This window comes from Phycodurus eques, chromosome 8, assembly GCF_024500275.1.
Source record: "Phycodurus eques isolate BA_2022a chromosome 8, UOR_Pequ_1.1, whole genome shotgun sequence".
Lineage (NCBI taxonomy): Eukaryota > Metazoa > Chordata > Actinopteri > Syngnathiformes > Syngnathidae > Phycodurus > Phycodurus eques.
In genome coordinates this window covers 11,764,200-11,790,361 of record NC_084532.1, presented here as the reverse complement: position 1 = coordinate 11,790,361, position 26,162 = coordinate 11,764,200, and the positions used below count along the sequence as shown (strand labels likewise).

Sequence of the window (26,162 nt, the reverse complement as noted above, 5' to 3'; positions counted from 1 at the left end):
AGATTTTTTTCTTTACATCTCTAATAGTCAGTATGTGTTTTTAGGACCAAACCACACCCATAGCAAACAGTATTATACCATAAGGAAAGCTACCTGTGCAGCTGGCATGTCGCCCAAGTGATGGAAGGGGGTGAACTCGGGATTGAGGAGGGAGGGGGGAGACAGCGAGTCATGCAGACCACACAACCATTCTTGTGCCTCGTATTTAAAACTGCGACATCACACTGTGCCGTCCCCCAAATTGGCATAAAACACAGTTGCATTTTCTTGCATTCTATTACGTTACAAAGAAGAGTCTTATTAGTCTCTTAAACATATACACGCAGAGACGATGCTCGACATTGGTCTTAACTACCACGTCTAACGATGCAGTGAGAAAGAATCACATGGAGTATGGCGTCGATCAATGTTGTTCAGTCCTCCGGAGAAAAGTAAACGTGTGTTAAAACTTCGGTGGTGCTAACGAGCCGAGCTAGCTTACACTTGTCGCGGGCTCAAGCGTCTTGTTAGCGGGCAGCGCAGTCGGCGCACCCCCAAAGAAAAAAACAGCACCCCATTGTGTCATTTCTTGGGGTGACAAAAGCCCTCTTTCGGGTGTTTACAAGCACTGGTTTGACGTAAAGGTGTGTGTCCAAGCTTTGCGGAACTCGGAGTGAGCACCGAAAAGTGAAGTTTTTGTTGTTGTTGTTGTTGTTGTTGTTTTTACCTGAGTAAAGCCGTGTCGCCTTGCCTGCTGACCACACTTTCCACGGAGGAATAGTCCACAGTTTGTCCCGCGGGCAAGCACGACGGTAGGAAGCAGCCCAGGCTGAGGAAGATCGCACATAGCCACTGACCAGAAACACGAGCATCCGACAGCGCAATCATAATGTCCGTCACAACTGGACGTGGTCGCCGCTCTTTCCCAAGTCTGCCTGAATGTAGGGCGAAAAGGAGGAGAAACCCTTTATTTCCACGCTCCACGCAGCAGGCTATGGACGAGCGTTGAGATGTCCCAGGCTCGTTCGATGCTGCGAGCTCACTGCGCGAGGAAGTGTACTCTCCAGTGGCTTGAACACCATCTAGCGAGGAAAGGCGGTTTAAAATGGGAGCAGAGCTAGAAGCAGACAACCCCCAGGCTCTGATCCTGTTGCCATGCGGCCGTTTCCCAGGCAACCCCGTTCCCAGTGGCTGGTGATGGAGCAGCGAGACCGCCAGGTATTGATACGACCCAGGAGCAATTAAAGATATCGACTGGAGAACCACCCCTATTATTTATTGCTATCAGAGAAAAAGAGAGGTGAGCCTTTGGTGGAAATGGAGTTGATACTGATGGTGATATACGTCACCGTCAGATATCACCATTATCTTGTTTTTAATATTTTTTTCCTGTTGAGGCTTTGTATTCCCCTCCTGTTTCTTTTTGTCTTTTACACAAATATATATGTGTGTGTAAGTATAAGACTCGTTATTAAGTACATATGGTTTTACTTGAAAATGTATTTTTGCACTCTTTCATTCACATGTGGTTTTGTATGACGAAAACAAAAATTGCCAATAAAGAAAAAAAAGTGGGAAAACTATGCAAAAATATAAGAATTTGAGAACGGAGGCAAAAAAATTCCCGGCACTGTATATACAGAGTCAGCCCAAAAAAAATGGCGGGTGGTGCATTTCGGACATGGGCCTTCACTCAGCAGCCAAATCTTGACCTCTTCTTTACTTAACTCCCTTGGCATCGGCCAGCATTCTTGAGTCATCAGACTACAAGACAAATGTAATCTTTCACGATTGCAGTATGTCAGTTTACTGCCATAAAATCTTGCCGTATCTTGGGCGGACAGTGGCAACACAACACAACATTTATTCTGATATCCTGTCTTTTACGATCACTGGGCATTATCTTGTCAGATCAAACACTGTCGAAGAGGCGGAACCAGAAAACGTGTCACAAGTAAACGCGACTGGATACACCGATTACCATGGTGACGATAACAACATTGGCTCACCCCAATGTATTGTGTTGGGGGGGAAGAACAAAAAGAGGAAAAGCGTGGTGTCGTCACCGGTGCTCGGGAGTAAGCTGTCCAGTCAAGAAGAGCTTGAGGTATGTTCACATACTTTTAATACAATACGGCTCGCAAGCAGGCAACAAAATGTTACGTAGCCTAGCAAGCTAGTGCTAGCACTAATGTTTGTATGTAAACAAGCCGGCGTTCTGTCGAATCATGCTCTAAAGGTAAACATTGGAGCGCTTGAATAAATGTTGACAACAGCGACCAAATATGTTGGCAACGGCAAGCACAGGAGGCGAAGCGCCAGTCACAATACGCAATCCTATTGGTCGACGTCAAGGTGCGCTGTCGGAGAGTTTTCGTTAATATGTCACACGGAAGATATCCAAAAAAATCAAACAAGCTTTTCATTTTGGTGTCGTATGGCTATCGTAGGGTCAAATCGTTGGTTCGTGGATTACGTCACACTACAGGAAGTTTTGTTGTTCCCAACAAAATATGTCGGGCCCCATCTGGAAAATCACCCGTGAAAGCTAATTGAGCCAATATTGGGGCTAAAATCCTGTAGTCTGATCCAGGCATTAGTTGTAAATGCAGGTCAGTGCTTTTGATAGGGCACCCACTGCATGCTTCTGATACACGCATAAGGAAAACTAACAAACAAATATTTGTTAGTTTTTATTTGATGTAAAATGTACATCAAATAAAAATGTATTACAAATGTATTATGACATCAGGCGGCATGGTGGGCGACTGGTTAGGGCGTCAGCCTCACAGTTCTGAGGACCCGGGTTCAATCCCCGGTCCCGCCTTTGTGGAGTTTGCATGTTCTCCCCGTGCCTGTGTGGGTTTTCTCTGGGCACTCCGTTTTCCTCCCACATCCCAAAAACATGCATTAATTGGAGACTCTACATTGCCCATAGGTGTGACTGCGAGTGCGACTGGTTGTTTGTTTGTATGTGCCCTGCGATTGGCTGGCAACCAGTTCAGGGTGTACCCCGCCTCCTGCCCAATGATAGCTGGGATAGGCTCCAGCACGCCTGGGACCCTAGTGAGGAGAAGCAGCTCAGAAAATGGATGGATGGATCACGACATCACGCGATTAATACAAGTTATCTTTGGTTTCTACAATTACAAAAGGTGCTCAAAGCGGTGGCCATTAGCTCCCAAACATTTACGTGTATGTCAAATTACACTGTAAAAGACAACACAACTTTTTATTTTATGGCAAAAAAATCCCAAAACAGTCATTTAAATTGGAAAAAACTTAAAAATATAAGTTATTGACACTTAAGTGAACAATTTTAGTTAGCACAACAAAACAAGCAAGTTGTTTGCTGTAAAACAACTGGCTGACTTGTTTTTACTTATATCTGTAGATTGGGGTTCAATACAATGGACAACGTTTCTATAAACTCTTATTCCTTGTTGTGAAATGCGGGAAAGACAACTTTACGAGTTGGCCCTTGGCACTTCAAGTCTCATTTTGGATGTGCTGCTGCCTTGAGCTGGAGTCCACGCAAGTACGTTTTCACCAAGCTTTCATTCAGATAGAATAATATGTGAATTGTATTCTTGCTGTTCGAGTGTTGTATAATACGTTGTACAATAATGGCGACCGAGACATTTTCAACATTTATACACAAACAGCTTCTCAGTCATTAGCGATTGGTATAGTGGCTAACTGATGCTCAGTTAGACGCAAGCTTAGGGCAAGTTACAGTACCATTCAAACATCCATCCATTTTCTGAGCCGCTTCTCCTCACAAGGGTCGCGGGCGTGCCGGAGCCTATCCCAGCTATCGTCAGGCAGGAGGCGGGGTACACCCTGAACTGGTTGCCAGCCAATCGCAGAGCACATACAAACAAACAACCATTCGTACTCACATTCACACCTACGGGCAATTTAGAGTTGTCAATTAACCTAGCATGCATGTTTTTGGGATGTGGGAGGAAGCCGCAGTGCCCGGAGAAAACCCACGCAGGCACAGGGAGAACATGCAAACTCCACACAGGGAGGCCCGGGAATTGAACCCCGGTCCTCAGAACTGTGAGGCAGACGCTCTAACCAGTCGTCCACCGTGCCGCCACACCATTCAAACAGGACGTTATTGTGGTATTTTATGTTTCAAATTCAAAACAGGTATATATTTTATTGTCTGCGTACATTCTCAGTCATCCAGGTCATGCACAAAATCAACCAAACATCAGTTGCACACAAAATCATTGTGTTAAAAGAACAAAAAAATAAATAATTTACTGGAAGTGAATGTGAATTTTGCTGTTGCCATTCTCCTTGGTAAGTGCCACTCTCATGTCAGAGGAACGGACGTTTTTGTGAAAATTCACAACAAAATCTGTTCCTTTTATGTTATTTCTACAATTCTCGAAAAGGATTCATAGGTAAGAATATATTATTTGGGCTCTTTTTTTTATTATTGGGTGCAGTGTCTGACGCCACAGCAATGCTACTCAACTCAAGTGGATTGTTGAAATGTAAAAGAGTTTCAAAAAACCAAAACATTTCAACTCGAGGCGCAGCGCCACAATGCGCCACCCACCTTGATGCAGCATTTCGTTTTGAACCGCATGAACACGGCATTCAAAATGTAGTCTAAAAAGGATTTTACGGGTACATGCACGCATGCGCATACAGTGTGTGTCGAGTCCTGCGTTGAACCCCAGCGATTGCCTCACCGAACCCCTGGGGTTTGATCGAACCCAGGTTAAGAATCACTGTTTTAGAATAATAGCTCATTCTGTTTACCCGTATTCTTTTTATAACCATGTCTTGCAGGTTGACCTGCCATTTGTGTGTTTGTTATTTTCCTATCTGTCAACACAAGGACACTGACCCATGAGGGGAGCAGACATAGGGGCATAATTGCGGGTATCCTGTGTTGGAGGAGGATGACCGTGCAGCTCCGAAAAGTGTTCTGATTGTTGCTGTTGTGGAAGAAGAGATTGCCCTTCAAGAGCTCTCTGACCTGTCAACTGCTTTTGTTCTTTAGGCTAATCTATGCTTTAATGCTTCAGTACCCTAAAGATCTCAGGTACACATTTGAAACTGTTGAGAAAGTTTTCATGGAACTTGCAGTATACAGTACAATTTAGCACAAGTTAACTGCTCGGACTGGGACAGTTGGGTCTCATTCGTTTCTTAATTTACTTCCCTGTTGGAGGGGATTTGATGCTGGTAAATTTTAAATAAAACGGTTTTGAATGTGTATGTTGCAGGTGTAATTAATTATAATTTAATTTCAAGTTCTTGTTTCTACATGATAAAAGTTGAGTTGCATTACCTATTGCAGTGTGTAATTTAAATTGCTCTAAAATTATTCTGTTATACTCACTTAACCAAATGAAAGTGGATTCTGTAAGATTTCAGCTATTACAATACATAATTATACATATAAGAAAAGAGGCAGTTGGAGTATAAAATTATAGGTTAGCACAATTTACAGGAGAGATTGTAGAAGTATGGATTAGAAGTTATTGCAGTGTAAAATTATAAATTAGCACAATTTACAGGAGCGTTATTGGTAGTATTTATTAAAAGTGATTACAATGTATAATTATAAATTAGCCCAATTTACAGGAGCATTAGTAAAAGTAAGGATTAAATGTTATCACAATTTAAAATGATAAATTAGGATAACTAATTGTTGAGTTGGGAAAAATCCAAATTCAGAGTTTTGCAAACAAAAGCAAAATATACAATCTTTCGTTTAATTTACCAGTTTAAAATGTTATCAAAGTTTGTTGCCTTGAATATTTAACATCACTCACCATTTCTTTTTTTACAATGTACTGCTTGGGTGACGTTGACGCTTGATACTGGCTAGGACAAAGAGGTGGAGTCAAGTACCCCGCACGTTCTCCTGATCTATACTGGCTAGGATGAAGAGGTGGAGTCAAGTACCCTGCACGTTCTGCTGATCTAACACCTGAGACAAGAAATCGAATATACATGTGCAGCATTCCCATTGGGCACTTTGGGCAACGTTACCCAAGCAGTAGTTTGGCGTACACATAAGTGTCTGGAAGCTAATGGCCACCGCTTTGAGCACCTCTTGTAATTGTAGAGGCCAAAGGTAACTTGCATTAATCTCGTGATGTCTGAATAAATTTGATAATAAAATATTGATGCACGTTTTCCTTTTCCTGATGTGTGTATACATTTTTGGGATGACTTTGTAGCCATATATTCACTCACACCCTGAACTGGTTGCCAGCCAAACGCAGGGCACATAGAAACAAACAACCATTCGCACTCACAGACATGCCTACGGGCAATTTAGAGTCTCCAATTAATGCATGTTTTTGGGACGTGGGAGGAAACCGGAGTGCCCGGAGAAAACCCACGCAGGCACGGGGAGAACATGCAAACTCCACACAGGCAGCGCCGGGGATTGAACCCGGGTCCTCAGAACTGTGAGGCTGACGCTGTAACCAGTCGTCCACCGTGCCGCTACTTGGTGCTACAATAAAACAAAATACAAAAACAAACATAACTATGTAGAGTTGAACTAATGAGTATTTTAAGCTTTTAATTGTGTTCTATTAAACAATTTTAAAGTGAAACATCACAGAATCACTGCAAAACACACAACACAACAAAATATAAATTAAAAATATGTAAAGCAAAAATTTAAAAAAATCTGCATCAGAACAGAACATCAGAATCATCTTTATTTGCCAAGTATGTCCAAAAAACACACAAGGAATTTGTCTCCGGTAGTTGGAGCCGCTCTAGTACGACAACAGACAGTCAATTGACAGAGAACCCTTTTGAGACATAAAGACATTGGGAAAAACAGTCACTGAGCAATAAAGGGTTGCTTGTTGTCTGGTAATGCCAGTACATTTGTATTTATTTTTTTTTACAATTGTGCAAAAGATGCAGAGTCCTCTAGCACTTAGAGCTGTTCGAATGACTAATATAGCAATAGTCCGGTGCAATGACCATTGTGCAAAGGGCGCCGAGACTTCAAGGACTGTATGCAGTTTAAAGTGACGAGTAGTGCGATAATCTGGGACAATGTTGATTGTGCAAATGCAGATACTCCTCAATCAGTGTGCAAATGGAGCAGATGCTACTCTGGCATGAGTGGCCAGTATTGGTTAACAACAGATATGCAAATAGTGCAGCGTGGCGGGACTACTACAGTGAGTGCACGAGTAATAACGAGTAATAGCGCATTCAGATAACCTCTCTAGTTAAGATTGGCATTGAGAAAACAAGTTGCTCAACTAAGAGGAGCTGATCCGGTTTCTTCTGTTGTACATTATTTTTTTGTCCCCTGTTTTGGAGAAGGTTCTCTCAGAAGGGACTGACATTGCTACAATGTGCAGCAGTTGCATTAGACACACTGGAACCTTCATTAATACCAGGTTCAAATGCTTGTCTTTTATTCTTCTCATTGCATGGATGGGTCCCCAAGTACGTTGTGCAGCCAGCACCAGAAGAATTTTTTTCCCCTGCAGACTGTACACTGGCTGTGTATTGTCAATAAAGTTGAAATGCGTCCAGATTTGGCTCATTTTCCTGCTATCACTCATTTTCGTAACTATTCCTTACCAGCACGTTGGTGTCTTCCTTCCCCGGTCTGTGTGCTGCTGTGTGTGCTCCCGCCCCTCCCCTCCTCTGCTCCGCTCCGCTCCGCTCAGTCAGAAAGAGAGAGACGGCGCCACACATACTGACCAATCACGTGCGGGCTCTCTTACGTGAACGACGAAAGTGGCTCCCAATCACGAGCCGCCTGTCCTCGTTCACTTCAAAGATCCGGATCTTCGAGCCGTTTCGTTCGCGACCGACTCATCACTATGTGACTATTGCGCACACGTACATCGCGATGACGGTGCTCAAACAACATATCGTGCAGCCCTACTTAAATGGTACTTGTCAGACAAAGTCAAGAGCTTAAAAAAAAAATAAATGTATCATCCAAAGAAGTTCAAGAACAAATGAGAAGCAAAGTGATTGACATCTGTCAGTCATCCCCTCTGTGGAACCAGGGAACCACAGTCAGAGCCGTGATCCACAAATAGAAAAAATGGGAACAGTGATAAACCTTCCCAGGTGTGGTCAGCCAACCAACTACTCCCAAGACTGTGACAACAACTCATCCAGACGGTCATGAAAGATCCCAGAATGGTTAGGTTACCATTTCACATAGATCTAGATATGTTGGGATTTTTTAACAACAATAAATAAAATCATCATTTACAAACTGCATTTCATATATACAGTGGGTACGGAAAGTTTTCAGACCCCTTAAATTTTTCACTCTATGTTATATTGCAGCCATTTGATAAAATCATTGAAATTAAATTTCACACAGACATAAGTATTCAGACCCTTTGCTGTGACACTCATATATTTAACTCGGGTGCTTTCTATTTCTTCGGATCATCCTTAAGATGGTTATACACCTTCATTGGAGTCCAGCTGTGTTTGATTATACGGATTGGACTTGATTAGGAAAGCCACACCCCTGTCTACATAAGATCTTACAGCTCACAGTGCATGTCAGAGCAAAATGAGAATCATGAGGTCAATGGAACTGCCTAAAGAGCTCAGAGACAGAATTGTGGCAAGGCACAAATCTGGCCAAGGTTACAAAATATCCATAATCCTGAAATGGAAGACATTTGGGACGACCAGAACCCTTCCTAGAGCTGGCCGTCCGGCCAAGCAATTGGGGGAGAAGAGCCTTGGTGAGAGAGGTAAAGAAGAACCCAAAGATCACTGTGGCTGAGCTCCAGAGATGCAGTCGGGAGATGGGAGAAAGTTCTAGAAAGTCAACCATCACTGCACCCTCCACCAGTCGGGGCTTTATGGCAGAGAAGCTTGACGGAAGCCGCTCCTCAGTGCAAGACACATGAAAGCCCGCATGGAGTTTGCTAACAAACACCTGAAGGACTCCAAGATGGTGAGAAATAAGATTCTCTGGTCTGATGAGACCAAGATAGAAATTGTTGGCCTCAAGTCTAAGTGGCATGTGTGGCGAAAACCAGGCACTGCTCATCACCTGTCCAATACAGTCCCAACAGTGAAGCATGGCGGTGGCAGCATCATGCTGTGGGGGTGTTTTCCAGCTGCAGGGACAGCGAGACTGGTTGCAATCGAAGAAAAGATGAATGCAGCCAAGTACAGGGATATCCTGGACGAAAACCTTGTTCAGAGTGCTCAGAACCTCAGACTGGGCCGAAGGTTCACCTTCAAAAAAGACAATGACCTTATGCACACAGCTAAAATACCGAAGGAGTGGCTTCAGAACAACTCCTTGACTGTTTTTGAATGGCCCAGTCAGAGCCCTGACTTAAACCCAATTGAGCATCTCTGGAAAGACCTGAAAAGGGCTGTCCACCAACATTCACCATCCAACCTGACTGGAGAGGTGCAGGGAGGAATGCCAGATGATCCCCAAATCTAGGTGTGAAAAACTTGTTGCATCATTACCAAAGAGACTCATGTCTGTATTATCTTAAAAGGGTGCTACTACTAAATACTGAGCAAAGGGTCTGAACACTTATGGCTGTGTGATATTTCGGTTGTTCTTCTTTCATAAATCTGCAAAAATTTCAACAATTCCGTTTCTGTCAATATGGGGTGCTGTGTGTACATTAATGTGGAAAAAGATTTACTTCAATGATTTTAGCAAATGGCTGCAATATAAAAAAGAGTGAAAAATGTAAGGGGGTCTGAATACTTTCCATACCCACTGTACTTGGGTTGTCATTGTGAGATAATGAAATGTGTTTGGTGATCTGAGGTTTGATAATATGCAAACATTTAAATCTGAATTCAGAAAGGGTGGCAAATGCGTACTTTTTCACGGTACTATAACTTGCATTGTATGTCTATTATTGTTCTTTTTTTTGAATTATTATTTTAATACCACTTTTTTTAGCCTGGTGCTTTGTCTGGTATAAGAGTGGCCAAAAAGACAAAGAAAAATCAACGCACATGCTAAGTTATTTATCCAATACTCCCTGAACTGTGGTCTCCCAAGATTGGCTATCGTTTAACAGCGGTCTTCAAAGTGCAGTACAATTTAAGAGGCATCAATCCATCCATTTTCTGTACCGCTTATCCTCACTCGGGTCGCGGGCGTGCTGGAGCCTATCCCAGCTATCTTTGGGCAGGTGGCGGGGTACACCCTGAACTGGTCGCCAGCCAATCGCAGAATTTAAGAGGCATACATATATATACTGAACAAAAATATAAACGCAACACTTTTGTATTTGCGCCCATTTTTTTTTTAACCGGACTCAAAGATCTATAACTTTTCCGACATGCACAAAAGGGCATTTCCCTCAAATATTGTTCACACACACACACACACACGTGGCTGAGCTCCAGAGATGCAGTCGATATATATATGCCAAAACCTTTATCCAATTTTGTATTCATTTATTCCTATTTATAAGTTCCATTGTGTTAATGTAATCTGGCTATATATATATATATATATATATATATATATATGTGTGTGTGTATATATATATATAAAAAAAAAAATAATCTAAAAAAAATCTAAATGTAAACACTCTACAAGATAATAAATACACCCCATATAAAAAAAAAAATACATCCCAATGGGGTTTGAAGTGATTCATAAAGGTATTTAAGTTTGCTTAAGTGAAAGCTCCCCTTTACACATTTATGCACACAGACACACACACTCTCACACACTAGGGACTTAGCAAAGTTTGTTTTACAGCAGTAGCCCCCTGCACTATGCTGCTGTAAGCCTTTCGACTTAGTCAACATAATTCCTTACAGGCTGAACAAGCGTAACCATGGAAATGACATACATTTCTCAGATGTGACATGTTGGCGTCAGGCCTATGAATTATCACAGATGACACATTATTTCGTGAGGAACAAGATCTGCCAAAACCAAAATGCCAAGTGGAGAAAGGCTGAACAATCAATCAAGTCAAAATCAAGAAATTGTAGGGATTTTCTAAAGATGTAATGATGTACCTTCATATTCTTCAAATGTAATTTCCTCGTTAGTTCATGCTTGAATAAACCGTTTTCTACTTTCACACAGCCACAGTCGTTTTATTTTCCCAAGGGGATCGATGTAGTCACATGGTATCTTAGAGTCACATGTCTCAGACCACAGAGACAAGATTGCAGGTATCAAACTGCACTTTTGGGAGCAGCTCTGGTGAAATTAGAGGGGGATATTTTGCTTTAGTTTTCATAGTATTGCATTACATTTGGCTTTCAATCAGGGAAGGGGTTTCATCCTGTAAATATCTGGCTGCGAAGCATTCTTTCTCTATTTTTGGTAATTATTTATCTGAGGACATCCATTGGTCATATTTGTTTCTATTTGGGGGCCTATGGTTAGACAGAGGCATACACTGGAAACTGTTTCCCAGAGGTTAAAAAGGACATTCACCATGTTGGAATTGAATCAACAAATAGTGTCAAGCAAACAGCACTGAAGACGAGGAGTGAAAAGTTCAGACTTACAAAAACACGATTCAAATTTGCATAAGTGACAGTGGCATCAACACAAATAAGAGACTTAACAGTGTATTCGGGGTTTGTGGGATGAGTGTTTTGAGGCAGTGGTATTTGTCATCGGTTGGTTGTTGGTAGAAATGTCAATTTTTCTTTATTTGTTCTGCTTTCCTTTTATCTTTTCAAATCAGCTAAACGCACCTCGCCATGCATGAAAGCTACAGAATAATTAAAATGACTCTGTATTGTTATGTGCTCTATTGAGACTATGGGGAAAGAGTCAGCCTTTAATATTCAACTCTGAGTAAGAAAAAGGAAATCAGATGATATAAACACCTTCGGTGCTCACAGTAACGGATACGTGTATATACTTTTGACACTTCGAAAAACAATCCTCTATTCAGAGGCAGAGTGAAATCAATACCTGTAATTTTCTCTCAGGTCAATGCTAAGCTGAAATGACCTCACAATGTTAAATCTGTAACAGTCAAGAACATATTGAAAGCAGAAGACAGTGTTTTTCTTTTTAAAGACTATTTGGGAAAGACTGTTTACATCTAAAAATGGTTAGAAACTGTCATACAGGCCATCTATTTACGCGATAACAGTTTCTGGAATCTCAAAACGCAAACATTTATAAACGAGCCTCAGGATGAGAGTTTTTAAAACAGTTGCATTATCATTTCTGTCTAAATTCTTCAACCAACACTTAATTCAAATGGAGGGCATATTAAGTGTTCAGTCTGGGCCTGCATTAAGCAAAAATCCAAACAATAATGGAGGAACGCAGCAGTCTTGCATCATTTGTGTTTACAATGCTTCTCCAGCAAAGTGTAACTTTACAGCGCTGAAGCTACTGTACTGAGTGAAATAATTATTACATTTTATGGACCAGTCACATATAGACCAACGGTCAACAGATGTGTGTGTGTGTGTGAGTGTGAGTGTGTGTGTGCGTGCGTGCGTGCGAGTGTGTGTGTGTGTGTTTGTGTGTGTGAAGGAAAGTAGTTGCATGTGTGCATGCGTGGAGTAGTGCCATCACCAAATATTTCCCCGGCATGCATATTGCAATGTTTCAGGGCTGTGTGAACAGGATAATTTTGTCAATGCTGTCTGTATGTGAAAACTGTATTTTTACAAGGTTGTTGTCATGTAAACCATTTTACCATTTAAACCATTATTTTTTTTTTTTTACCATATAAACCATTTTACCATTTTTTTCATGGCTGCAGATTGAAGAGTAACTGTTGGCATAATTGCATGCTAATAATGTAGCAAATAAGGAAGCACATGCTGCATTATTCTGCCTGATGAGCTATGAACACAATGCCCAAACAAAAATACTTTATTTCACTGTGTTTTGTTAAAGTATTTTTAATTTTAAAACAATGTCATATCTCCATCCATTTACCAACCATCCATCCATCCATTCATTTTCTATAGCGATTATCGTGTTCAGGGTCATGGGGAGCTGGAGCCTATCACATCTGACTTTGGGCGAAAGGTAGACTACACCCTGGACTGGACTGAACTCAACGCGACCTGCACCGAAGTGAAGCCAATGTACAACGACACCGGCATCAGTGACTTCACTGTGTGGTTAATATGACCAATTTAACATTGCACAGTGAAAGCTATTGTATTCTGAAGTACCTTAATGAATGAGCATTTCTTCATAATAGTGATTGAGCCTGCTATTATGATAATGGATGACATCCAGCAGAGAAATGTGCCAGTTGATCACAGCAAACACAACAGCTTGGTTAAATGGATCCCTGCAGCCCCATCTGTGGTGGAGTATATGTAAGGACCATTGATCTCAATTTCAAATGCTAAATTTTTACATGTGGATTAATATAACACTACAAGCACAAAAATCAATTCAAGATAATACTCCATTAACTACTTGCTTCTTATTGTTATTCTTTAGAAAGTAGGATGCTAACTAAAAAAAAAAAAAGGAGGGGGGGTGAGTTGTTTACCAGGGCCAGTGCCCCTGTAACACTGAGTCTGGACCTCCCCCCTCCCCCAGCCCCCTCCAAACTAAGATTATACTGTACTATTTATCATAAAAATTGTGATGGTGCCGACACAAAAGGTAGAACCAATGCTGTGGTTCTACTCGGATCTGCTGTATTATGTACAATGGGCTCAACAGACGGCAAGGTGTCTTTTACAATGCAAATTTCTATTAATGAAGCAAGGCAACAATGGCCCTTCTTGTCCACTCAGCAACACTTGGGCAACATAACGTAACGGAGCCACTAAGTCACACCTGCTGGTAATTAGATCTTAGGTGTATTTAAGGGTGGCTCATACAGGGGTATGGTGCCATTTTCTGTCGTTTTGCTTTACTGCCATACTCGAGTTTCGTGGCTTTGTTCCTGTCACGTCCTTTCTCACTGTTTCCAGTAGGTACTTAAGGTTTGAGTAAATACGACTGTGATTTTGTGTTTCTGTTATGTAAAGTAGTTTTGGTGTGTGAGAAGTACTAAAGTTGTTTTTGTGTTTTAAGTACTTCTGTGATTTTGAGTTTGGCCTTTTTGTATTGATAGTTTTTAGTAACTTTCTCCAGCGGTGGCTCTGTCCACCATTTTTTTTTTTTTGTTAGGATTTTTGTTATTCTTTGATTCTGCACTCTTCCATTTCCGTGACGACAGTGTGTTTTTTTTTTTTTTTTGTCTGTTAAATGTGTGGTGTTGAATAAAACTATGACTGTTTCAAACTATGACTTCTGCATGGCGGCCTAAGGCCATTCCTCACAATGTTCCCCGAGTATTTTAACAAACATTCAAACCTTAGTTGAGCCAGTACTTCTGTATGATTCAGAAACACGGAGCTTGACAAAATTTGAAAGCGGTCTGGATTGGTGTTACACCTGATTACTGAGAGCTGCCCTGAATATTAGCTGGAAAGACAAGGTACCAAAAAATAAATTGCACTAAGCTTTTCCCAAAGTCACCTCAAAACTGAGAGACTGCAGGTTGAGTCCTGCTGGCTACCTTCATCGGTACCAAGAGGAAGCAGCAAACTGAGTTCTACTCTGGCCAACAAAGCATGGATCATCAGGTCTTAAAAATCCCACAGAAAATGGCATCTCTAATGAATAATCACAGAGCCTAGAAATCTAACTAGGATTCTGTCTGCACTCATGATGATGGTGGACCCTGGTTGAAATGATGATGAATGTTCTCCTTACCCCAGAATAAAAATTGGCAAGTTCCTGTTGTCTTGCGTCTTTCACTGGGAACCAGGATGTAGCCTGCTAACATGGACAGACAACGATACTATTGTTTCCCTCTTTTTTTAATATGCTACAAAGGCTTAACCTAATCTTTGTTGTAAACCAGTGATCAACAAATGCATCTGGATGGACTGTGAATTATTAATAATGCAACCAAAGCAAACCATTGTAACGTACCATGATTTCCACCTAAGTTTACAGTTTTGAGAGCCTTTTCACAGCTTTTTATCAACAACTACTGGTCAAGCTATTGCACGCCACTGAGCGTGTTCCAGTGGAGATGCCTTTGTAAATTGGTACTGAAACACTCCAGAGGGGGCACATTCATTGCACAGAAATATGAGAAGGAATGACAATGGAAAAGCATATTGTTTCTTCATTGGGTCTTGGAGGAAGCAAGGCTGGTCACAGAATACGCACAATCCTCGTCACTGCATTTAACTGAAGCCTGTCACCTGGGCTTTAGAGAGCTTACACACGAACACCCTTTAATCAGTTTTAATTGAACTCTAGTTTTTCTCCCTTGGTGTGGTTCATTTGTACAACTGTAAACACAAATCACCTTAAGGGTCCGAGACCTCCTGCAAGAGCTGGTCTCGTTACTGTTCTAAACACACTGTACACACTGTTCGTATGTGATGTTAAAGCCATCCAAGCTTGGTCTACTACAACCTACACATCAATTTTCCCCTTAATATTAGCGATCGCATCAACAGATAACAGGATACACAGATACGATCACACTCTAAAATCATCATCAAATGTAAACTGATTAGACTGTTGCTATAACAGGCACAGGTTGAGCATGTTTGCATTTGTCACCTCCATAAACTCAACATTTGCTGCTTTTTTTGTGCGGATGTGTGATGGAAATATCCTTTCCCACACACAAACGAGGATAAACGAGGATGTGCTCAAGTCTTGCACTCGATATTTGGTGGTGTTGTAGCCTGCTTGATTGTCCAGATAATTATTCAAGTTAAGGACACTTGCATTTTGATTATTAGTACAGTTTCAAGGCGGCACAGTGGATGACTGGTTAAAGCGTCAGCCTCACAGTTCTGAGGACCGGGGTTCGATCCCCGGCCCCGCCTGTGTGGAGTTTGCATGTTCTCCCCGTGCCTGCCCGATTACAGCTGGGATAGGCTCCAGTGTGTACATTCTTGTGGCAAATAAGAGACATGAGCATGGTTTGTTGTGACGCATTTTGGTACTTTCATTTTTAACGTGTGGAAAAAAAATTAATACAATGGGTACATCGACATTGTTTACAGACCCATCCATCCATCCGTCCTTCCATTTTCTGAGCCGCTTCTCCTCACAAGGGTCGCGGGTGTGTTGGAGCCTATCCCAGCTATCATCGGGCAGGAGGCGGGGTACACCCTGAACTGGTTGCCAGCCAATCTGTTTACAGACCCGTCAATTGATTTGGAGCAGAGGAAGGGTTTGTTATATTGTGCTAACCTCATAGCTGCCACATAACTGAAAAACTTCACAGAACTGACACAATAGGTTTCAGTGAAGGTGCAGGGCGTCATGGACAAAATGAAAGTGGGAAATAAACTCCTCATCAGTTAGGAATATCCATCCATTGTCAACACCGCTTAGCCTGGTTCGGGTTGCGGCAGTTAGCAATATTCATGTTAAATTTCAGGATTAACCTAAAATGCATTACTATAACTTTTACGGGTTAACTTAATGAAACCTTGTTTGAACTTTTAAATGCACATGTCCAACTGTTCACTGTTTCAGTACGTTTTGCTAATTGTGGATGAAACACCTCTTGTAATATTTTCCTTCAATTGGTGTGACTTGTAAGAAGATCAGATCAGATTTTTGACCAATTTATAGGGTATAATTTATACCCTGGACCGGATATGCTTATAAAATGTAATAATGGACAGGCAATAATTGTAGCTGAACAGAACCACATGGGAATTAGCCTCAAACTCTATATTGCAAATTTAAGTACGTTGTCAGTCTTCAAATCAGTCTTCGTCAAATCTGCCTACATAGCCAAGGATCTGGGTTAAATCAGCCCATGTTTATTTTCTGAGCTCTTCTCGTCACATTTTTCAAGAAATCCTTAATTCAATCCAAACTCTGTGTCCCATTCACAGCCTCCCTGTGATTGACTTTGACAGGCAACCAGTCTGCTGGGATAGTTGCCAGCTTCTGCTGTAAACTTGGACACTATTAGAGGTGTATAAATTCATGGATTGATAGATGAGATAATTGTTCCATATTCACAGCAATAATTGATTTTAAATAACATCTGAAGAAGGCCGCTTTGGCCTGGTACACAGATCTTTCCACTCTTAAAATATTTTTCATCTCCTACAGACTGCACACACAGTTAAAAAATCGGCTATTTAACAGTTTTGGTCATCATGTGTGTGGTGTGCTCCATCAACACAACACAGTCAACACAACACACCACACACATAAAGATTCTGTTTCACAGTCGATCTGGAAATCTCACGTGATCACATGTGATCTAAGAAAAATTAAGAAGAAACATTTCCATACATGCGCTGATGTTTCCCAAGCGTTCCTGAAGGTTGCTGGAGCTGAGAGCCTTGTAAAATGGCAATGTCCTCAAAAAACAACTTGCTTTGGAAAATACTTCTTGCCGTCTGGGGAACCCACTTTTCTACAAAAAAAAAATGACATCGGGTGAAATATGTTTGTTTTCATTTACGTTCATTTCCGTGTTGGTCAGTCTTGTGTTACATCACCATTCTCTGAGTCATGACTCAGGAGAAGTCGGTGTTCTCCACACATATGAAGAGTTTTGGTCGTAAATATTGAACACATTCATTATTTAAGATTGTCAGCCCTGACCTGTTTCAGACCCTAAAATCAGGAGGAATTCAATCTTAACACACATTAAACCTAAGGACAATCTTATAGATAATCCTATAAGATATAAGATTGGCTGGCGTTTGAGGTGCATGGTCGGGAAGGGGCAGAATCGTCACAAAAAACTGGCCGATTGCTTTAGGCCAATGATCATATCAATATTGTACATAGTGTGCATTTCAGGTTTTTTTTGGTCTTTTTTCCTTTGCATTCTGGGGACTTAATTAGACTGAAACGGTCAAAGAACATCACAAGTAAATAAACCACACCAAAGGTCTCCATTTCCTCGTCAGAAATGTCACAATTTCCGTATTAATTTAGCTTTGAAAGGAGGTTGACCTGACTTTCTAGGAAATACAAAGCAAGAAAACATAATGCCTTACATAAACAATTCCATCATGTTCCAGTTCAACAATCCCCGCTTGTCCGAGTTAGACTAACGTATTACATTTCTCAACCTTTACTCGCTGTTGAGGTCTAGATGCACATTTATATCATAGATGCAGTGAACAAAACACAGATTGAATAAACTTCATATAATATGTAGCCCTGCAGCAGTGATTTGAATCATTTTCCTTTCTTTGTCTCAACTGCATGGCCCACAAAACCTACAGCATTCATGAGTCATCACGGATTTGTGCTTCCAGAGAGCACCTACCACATTTTAGCCACAGGAGAAAGAGAGTTCTCACGAGTCATTAATTACATCAAGCAAAATCTTTGTGTCCCAAAAGGGGCCATGAGCATGAACCTTCTGCACTGCCGGGCAAGTGAAATTAAAAAGCAAATCGAGGGGAGTCAAAGGTTCAGGTTATCACAAATCATGGTAATAATAGAAAGTGCTGAGATATGACTGACGTGTATAGATTATTGTTGAGTTTCTTGTTCATTCTAATTGCTTAAATGTGGAGCAGCTGTCTCGAACAGTTGAGTGGCCAGTTGGCAGAAGGCTGAGTGTTCTGCCGTGTTGCGAGTTCGCTTCAGGCTCTATGATAATGAGGCTCTGGGAGACGACACTAGATGAAATTGTCGATGAAACCTTCATAACAACAAATATTAAAACTTATTAGAACTTTTGTTACAATTGTTACAAAAGGCTAGAACAGTATTCAAATCAGCGTGTTTAAATACAATAATGAGATACATGTTTATAAATGTAGAATTTTTAAATCTAAGACAATCATTTTAGGGTCTCGCTAACCTTAACAGTTACATGGGGTTTTAAACAGTATATATTCAGGTGTCGTGTTTGCTAATAAGATGATCTTTAACTTGATTTATTTGCAGCATTTATGCCCAAAGTCGGTTTGCCTTTTCTCTGTTTATCCAAAGTCGTAAATCATTTTGAAGCTGTTATTATAGTAATTTTTTTGCCATTTGGAGACAGTAGATCAACCTGAAAATACACAATCATGGGTTCAACGTTATGGAGGGCCATATGTGCTCACAAATTAATCCTCATGTATAAGCATCTGGCAGATATACAGTTCGGTTTCATTTAAAATTTCTATTTTGGTCTCCACTGCCCCTCGAGAGTAACATCTGGCGGTTTAAATGCTGATATTTTACACAATAATGGTCTGTCTTCCTTTTGGTCCTAACAGGTTTGAGCACTGTTTCAGTGCTGTCTGTTCTGTCAGAAAACCACATGGATGAAAGTAAGACTCAGAAGAAGAAAAAAAAAATCCAAAATAAAAATGACTAATGAGCAAATAGTGACTGTAAACTTGTGTGATAAGTTTGGATGGTAAGTCTTCATTCTAGAAATTTATTCCAATGTTAATGCAGAAGTAGATTTGTTTGTATACTTGGAAAGTACATGTGCGAAGGATACTACCGTTTTCATTTTGTTCCTTTAGATCCAGAAGAACTTTGAGGATGAAAAGTTTCTCCTGTTAGCTGTCAAGTTTCTTGGCAATCCCGAACTGAATGAAACCATTTTTGAACTTCCCTGTGGTCGTCACCCTCAGAGTGTTCTTATTCTGTCAGCTTGTAGGCAACTTTCGACAGTTTTTCCAGAAAGGTGTATGCAACAAAAAAGCATTCATTAGTAGTTGCTATAGATTATCTGGCCAGCCAAGTACATTAGTATCATGCTCAATCAGGAGTCAAATAGTATTTGCATTGAGGATGTGCCTGATCCTGTATGAAAAAGTAATCATGATCTTTTTCAAGGTTGTGCAGAGACAAAAGCATGACATGCAATAAAATCTCTTGGTACACATCCGCTTTGTTTTTGGACTTGATTAAACAGTGGGCCAACACGATTTGTGCTGATGTTGCTGCAAATTTAGTGCACACGTGTCCGCTCGTGAGAAAAGTCACCGTCACAGTGAAACGAGCATTGCGGTGTAAGAAAAATAGTTCCACCGTATTGGAAGTGACTGATGTAGAAATCATTTATCTAAACATTTTATGGGACCAGTCTAATTCAGGGGTGGCCAAAGTGCAGGGGGCCCTTCCATTGTTTAATCAGACCCAACAAGCATTTACTAAGATTCACAATTTTCTTTTGCATTAATTCAGTCGATTTTCCTAAAAATGGGATGAAATGTATTTTGTTTTCATGTTATCTATTTTGTAATCATTTATATTATAATGGCAGCACGGTGGACGACTGGTTAGAGCGCCTGCCTCACAGTTCTGAGGACCGGGGTTCAATCCTCGCCACCGCCTGTATGGAGTTTGCATATTCTTCCCGTGCCTGCGTGGGTTTTCTCCGAGCACTCCGGTTTCCTCCCACATCCCAAAAACATGCATGGTAGGTTGATTGAAGACTCTAAATTGCCTGTAGGTGTGAGTGTGAATGGTTGTTGTTTGTTTCTATGTACCCTGCGATTGGTTGGCAACCAGTTCAGTTGCCGGAGAATATTATTTATTGTAAAATTAACCGCGGCATGGTTGACAACTGGTTAGAGCGTCAGCCTCACTGTTCTGAGGACCCGGGTTCAATCCCCGGCCCCGCCTGTGTGGAGTTTGCATGTTCTCCCCGTGCCTGCGTGGGTTTTCTCCGGGCACTGCGGTTTCCTCCCACATTCCAAAAATTAATTGGAGACTCTAAATTGCCTGTAGGCATGACTGTGAGTGCGAATGGTTGTTTGTTTCTATGTGCCCTGCGATTGGCTGGCAACCAGTTCCGGGTGTACCCCGCCTCCTACATGATGACAGCTGGGATAGGCTCCAGCACGCCCGCGACCCTAGTGAGGAGAAGCGGCTCAGAAAATGGATGGATGGAAAATGAATGCACTGAAACTCCACATTCACTCGCCCCTCAATTGCTTCTCTTTCCTTCACTGCCACAGAAGTGTTACTTGTTTATTTATTTTATTTTTTTACAGAATATACTGTATTTTCATATCACTAAATGCCACTTTAGCACCTCAAATTCCAAGTGGGGAAGTACGTAATTTGACATCCAATCAGTTTCCATGGTGAATCGACACATCAGGGCTCCATTGATGTCTTTTGGTTATGGTCGTGAACGAGCTTAGCTCAAGGTGAGCGTACAAATTCAGATCAGCTGTTCTGGATCTGAATGATCCCAGTTTTTGAGTTCAGGGAAAGTCAAGTCAGAACTCCTGATTAGATTCAGAGCATTTTGAACCTGCTTGCTGGAATACCCCCCTGGACAAGACACAAGTGGCTGAAGGGAGCTGATTGGTAGACACAAGGAACAAGGCTCATGAGAACAGATGGAAATGAAATCCAAACGAGCAGACAAGATGTGAACATGTGACACGGGAAAACTTGAAAAAACATGACAAACTGAATGTAATCAAAACCAATTCAACAAACACACAGATCTTGACACACAGAAGTCTGGGCTCTGAGAGCTTATTTATGCAGGTGTTCTGTTACATTCCTGCCGACTTTATCTGTATACTTTGACTCCCATAGTTCCTGTTGAGGCATTGTTCCCTGCTGTTTATTGTAATGAGCATAATATATATATTTTTTTGCATAAATTGTCTGAATGTCTCTTGTATGTAAAGTGTATAGTGCTCCTTTGTGCACTTGTTTTTCTCACAATAACCCAACCACAGGCAAAGCAATAGTGCCAGTTTGATTTTTTTTGATTGCGCAAGCTGACATTGCAACCCCACGCCTACCAGACAGTTTTTGTTGCATCTCGTAAATGTTTCTTCGCTTTGCCAGAATTTTAAACATTCAACTGATGTTTTTGCAAAAAAACAAAAAAAAAACAACTGTTATCTGTACAACTCACAATGAAATCAATAAAATGAATTGAATTGTGGCTTGTGTTCAACATAATATCAATATTCACACGCATATCTTTGGACTGGTTGTGGGCGGTGGGGCGGCGGTGACAGTGGCTATGAGTGCTCTGGCACCTGCTCCCTTTCCCCTTGATGCAGTCATCAAATCAAATAAATTTCCCTATTTAAAATTTTGTGATACACATTTCGGAGCTTGTGTTTAAGGCATGACCAATGGCGCACATACAAGCAGGTACATCGATGTACACCATGACGCCGGTCGTGGTGGCAGAGCCGCAGAGCAGATCTAATCTTCAAAAAACAAGTCATGTAAGTTGAGTCAAAATGTCACATGTTGATAAGGTAGTCGGTTAGGAGTGTAAAAAGTCCACCAACTGGGAGGCGTCTGACTCCGTGGTGTACTGGTACAGCCCTTTCAGATTACAAGTTTAGAACATTTTGATACGCTGTGTGTCATAAAGTGAAATTAAAGCCTTAAGCTCAGTCTGCAACCTACATACCTGACTTGGTAGCCACTGTATTTTATTGTAGAAGAAGAAACAAAAAAGCTTCCCTTATTTTCCGCTCACAATTTGTGCTCACTGCTTTGAACGTCCAGTCATGGGAAAAAAACTGATTAGACCACACTTGTTTTTTAAGCTTCTTGTTCATTTTTAATGACTGCTACAACTAAAGATGCATTTGTTTGGACAAATAAAATGATGGCTATAAAAATAGCTCATATTAGTTTAATTTAAGAGCTGATATCTCAGCGTTTTCCATGTTTTTCCAAATAATAAGTAAAAATCACTCTGAATACAATCAAGCTTAAGCATGTCAAATTGGACAAAGGATTATGGAATCAGCTATATTTTGTCATGTTCATTGTATTCTTCAGGTAATATAGTTTTAGTGGTACCAGGTATTAGAATGAACAAGAAATTCAAGACACAAGGGTGGTCTAATATTGTTTTTCACTGACTGTATTTGTGGAAGATGGTTGAGAAAACTGTACAGTATTTGGGAATTGCTTATCTCATGTCCTGATCAATGTTGTGATTTAAGGCTTTGGTGGGCCTCAGAGGATTTCAAATTGGGCCCAAGCACTCTTAAGTCTGGGAATGACTGCATGCTTAGTGTTTGATCGAAACATATCAGAAAATGGGCTAAAATGTTGATTAGAATTCCCAATTTAGCTGCTCTCCATTACTGTCTTGTTTTGTTTAAATCACAAAGATAATTTGTTTGCTTTTATGGAGGACTGAGTAAACCCGAAAGTATTTAGATTTGACTGAAAATTAGAGAATTATAACTTTTTAAAATTACATTTAAAAGTATTTCGAAACCTTTGCACTTCCTTTCCGTTTTGTGTGCAAGAAGCTTCCAGGCAAGACTGATGTTTTACTGATTTTAATTAATGAATTAATTTTTTGCCATTGGGCATTTAATAATCTTGCGACTTATTCTGCACTGTCATTATGTTGTATGGGTTTGTAAAGCTACTCGAGCCAAAAATAACAGCAACATTGTGTCACATTTAGCTTCAAAACGTATTTAAAAAACTAGTGTGAATTTTTGAGAGTCACTTTTCTTCACATTTAGGACAATATTTGTCAACACTATAGTTAAATTCAAAAATTAAATGTTACACCTAAATATCAAATCTAAATGTTAAATATTTATTTAACTGTTAAATATATATCCAAATATAAATGTAAGTGTTAAATATATATATATTCATTCATTCATCTTCCGTTCCGCTTATCCTCACTAGGGTTGCGGGCGTGCTGGAGCCTAAACCAGCTATCATCGGATGAAAGGCGGGGTACACACTGAACTGGTTGCCAGCCAATCGCAGGGCACATATATATATATATATATATATACACACATATACATATATATATATATACATATACATATACATATACATATATATATATATATATATATATATATATATATATATATATATACACATATATATGTATATAAATATATATATATCTGCCATCCTCTATGAACCAGGAAATATCCTACTAACTTCCCAAACAGAGCAACAATCAAACCAGAAATGACACACACCAACTGACACTGACACTTAGCAGTCAACCATGAAAATGCAAGTTCTCCATTACATTCTCTGCCACGTCTGTGTTTTCGCACAAACATGCAAGATTGCTCCAAATTAATAAGTGACCCGTAAAAAGTCGACACAATGATGAAAGAAAACATTTCACTTGGCACTTTTGATTTATTTCTTCGAAAAAAAAAGTACTTCATCAATGAAGCTTTCTTGAGCAGAAAAGCGTGGTTGGCAAACATAGGACACCCCAAAGAAAGAATTCCCATGCTTTATTGATTTCTGCTCTGAAGTAGCTCTGAATTGATATCAATAAACTCTGGAGTGCTCCTTCAATACAAAAATTCACCAACTGTTATATTTAATAATAGCGATGACATGGGGTGGTGGAACACTAACAAAATATTCTCCCTTCTTTTGTACGCTGGCTTTCTTTGTATGAGAATCTTTCATGTTGATCCTTGAGGAAGGATTAAGATTGCAAAACCTTGCAGCATTTGACACCTTTTAAGGAGAAAAAAAACAGTCATCTTGTTTAAATTGCACCTGGGAAGCTTTACTTATGACTTTTTTACTTTTTTGATCCTGTGTGATGAATGGTGACAATGCATCTTTTTTTATTCTGCAATATTCTTACTCCCCCCAGTGGCTAGGGTAATTCATTTTTTATTATATATAGACTGTAGTCTCACCCTAAAACAATGCTTAATCCTGAGTTACCATTCCAAAAACATTGTTTGTTGGAAATATCATATCGCACAATAAAACGCCTTAAAATGTCAGATGTAAATATAATTTCTCTAATTAAGCGAGTAAAACAGATTGGTTTGACCTTTGAAGGGATTCCAAACAAGAGCAACGGAAAATTGAGGCAAATAAAGCGACACCTCAACAATAATAGACTATTTTTACATAAAAAAAGACAATATATTAAACCCCTAGGGTGTAAATACAATTGATGTGATTATTACAGTGACAAATGGGAGCCATTGGAGTGCAGTGATTTAAATGAAAAATAAAAAATAAAATCATGCAGCATGTGTTGCTCTTTGGAAGTCGTCTTAGGTAACAAACTTGAATGATATTTATGCATATGCATATTTAAAAAGACAATTCATTGTGTGCAGGATTAACACTATGACTATGTAAATATATCACTGGTCTTCCTTTCGCCATCACTTGCACAATGCTGAATGCTGACCTTAACAAATGCATTCATGAGAATGAGAAAGTGTTCCTCGGTTAACAAAGTATGACCTTCACACCAAATGCAGGAAGTTAATTTTACATCTCATTGAGAGTTCTGATTTCGAGCTGTGCGGCTCTCCTGCAGCTGTCATGGAAAAGTGGAATCATTTAATCTGTCTGACCTTTTGCCACGAAAAATAGATTACCTACTGCACTCCAGGAGCACTCCCTACCCTTTCTCAATGTATTTCTGTTCGCATACCAACAAGGACATCAGGCTAGTTGTCCATCGTTAGAGAATTTCTCTTCTCCTGTTCTCTGTATGTGGTCGAACTCCAAAAGTTTGATTATTGGTCACATCTTGATGCTTGTTAACATCTGTTAATAATCTTGTAGAAAGCAGAACTGTACCTTTTTGGAGAAGGCTGACAACATTTTATAAATGACAGATACAGAAACTCAAATGGTGAAAAATTAATCCCCTATTGGCGCTTCAACCATGATCACATGTAATGTCAGCATATCATGAGAGCCATCAATGCACCACAGCAGACTCCATTTCAGATAGTATAAAAAGGATTAACTCTGTACGGGTTATGCTTTTTTCTTTGGCGTATTGCAATACTTATTCTGAGAGGAAGATGGTGGTCAGAGAAGAAGGTGAAAAGAATATTCACTTACCAAGAAGTAAGAAAACTCACATTCAAAGTGGAAAAGAATTGGGGCTCTATTTTATGACTCGCGCAAATCCAGTGCTGTCCTTCGTGTAACTCTGCAAGGAGGCGACCTAGACAAAGTTTTGATAATTTCGTGGACGGCGTCCCACCATTTTGAAGTGGGACGTCTGTGCTGGTCTGGTCGTTATCACAGCTGACTTCCATCCTGTCGAAACCGGTCTGTCATTCTCTTTAAAACCGGCGCAATAGCCTCGAATGGAGATGTCTCTATATGCGGAAGAATGCATGACTGGAGCATTGTCACTGCTCTTGGCCGATGTAGCCAATGTTGGTTTCTGACATGGGCAATATGGGCTACCGCCCAGGGCGGCATTCTGTGGCATTCCTCCTGTTCGATGCCAGCTGTTCAC

General features: G+C 40.4%; 1 protein-coding gene across 1 annotated transcript in view; it reads right to left on the bottom strand.

Annotated features, from left to right (window-relative positions):
- negr1 (neuronal growth regulator 1) overlaps window positions 1-4,868 on the bottom strand; it is a 215,817-nt gene extending 210,949 nt beyond the window's left edge. The window contains exons 1-2 of the mRNA XM_061684176.1: window positions 4,850-4,868; window positions 707-1,061 (exon numbers count right to left, since the gene is read on the bottom strand). Coding sequence (XP_061540160.1) covers window positions 707-1,061; window positions 4,850-4,868 — 374 coding nt within the window. The remainder of the gene's footprint in view (window positions 1-706; window positions 1,062-4,849) is intronic.
- Between the last annotated feature and the right edge of the window lie 21,294 nt (window positions 4,869-26,162).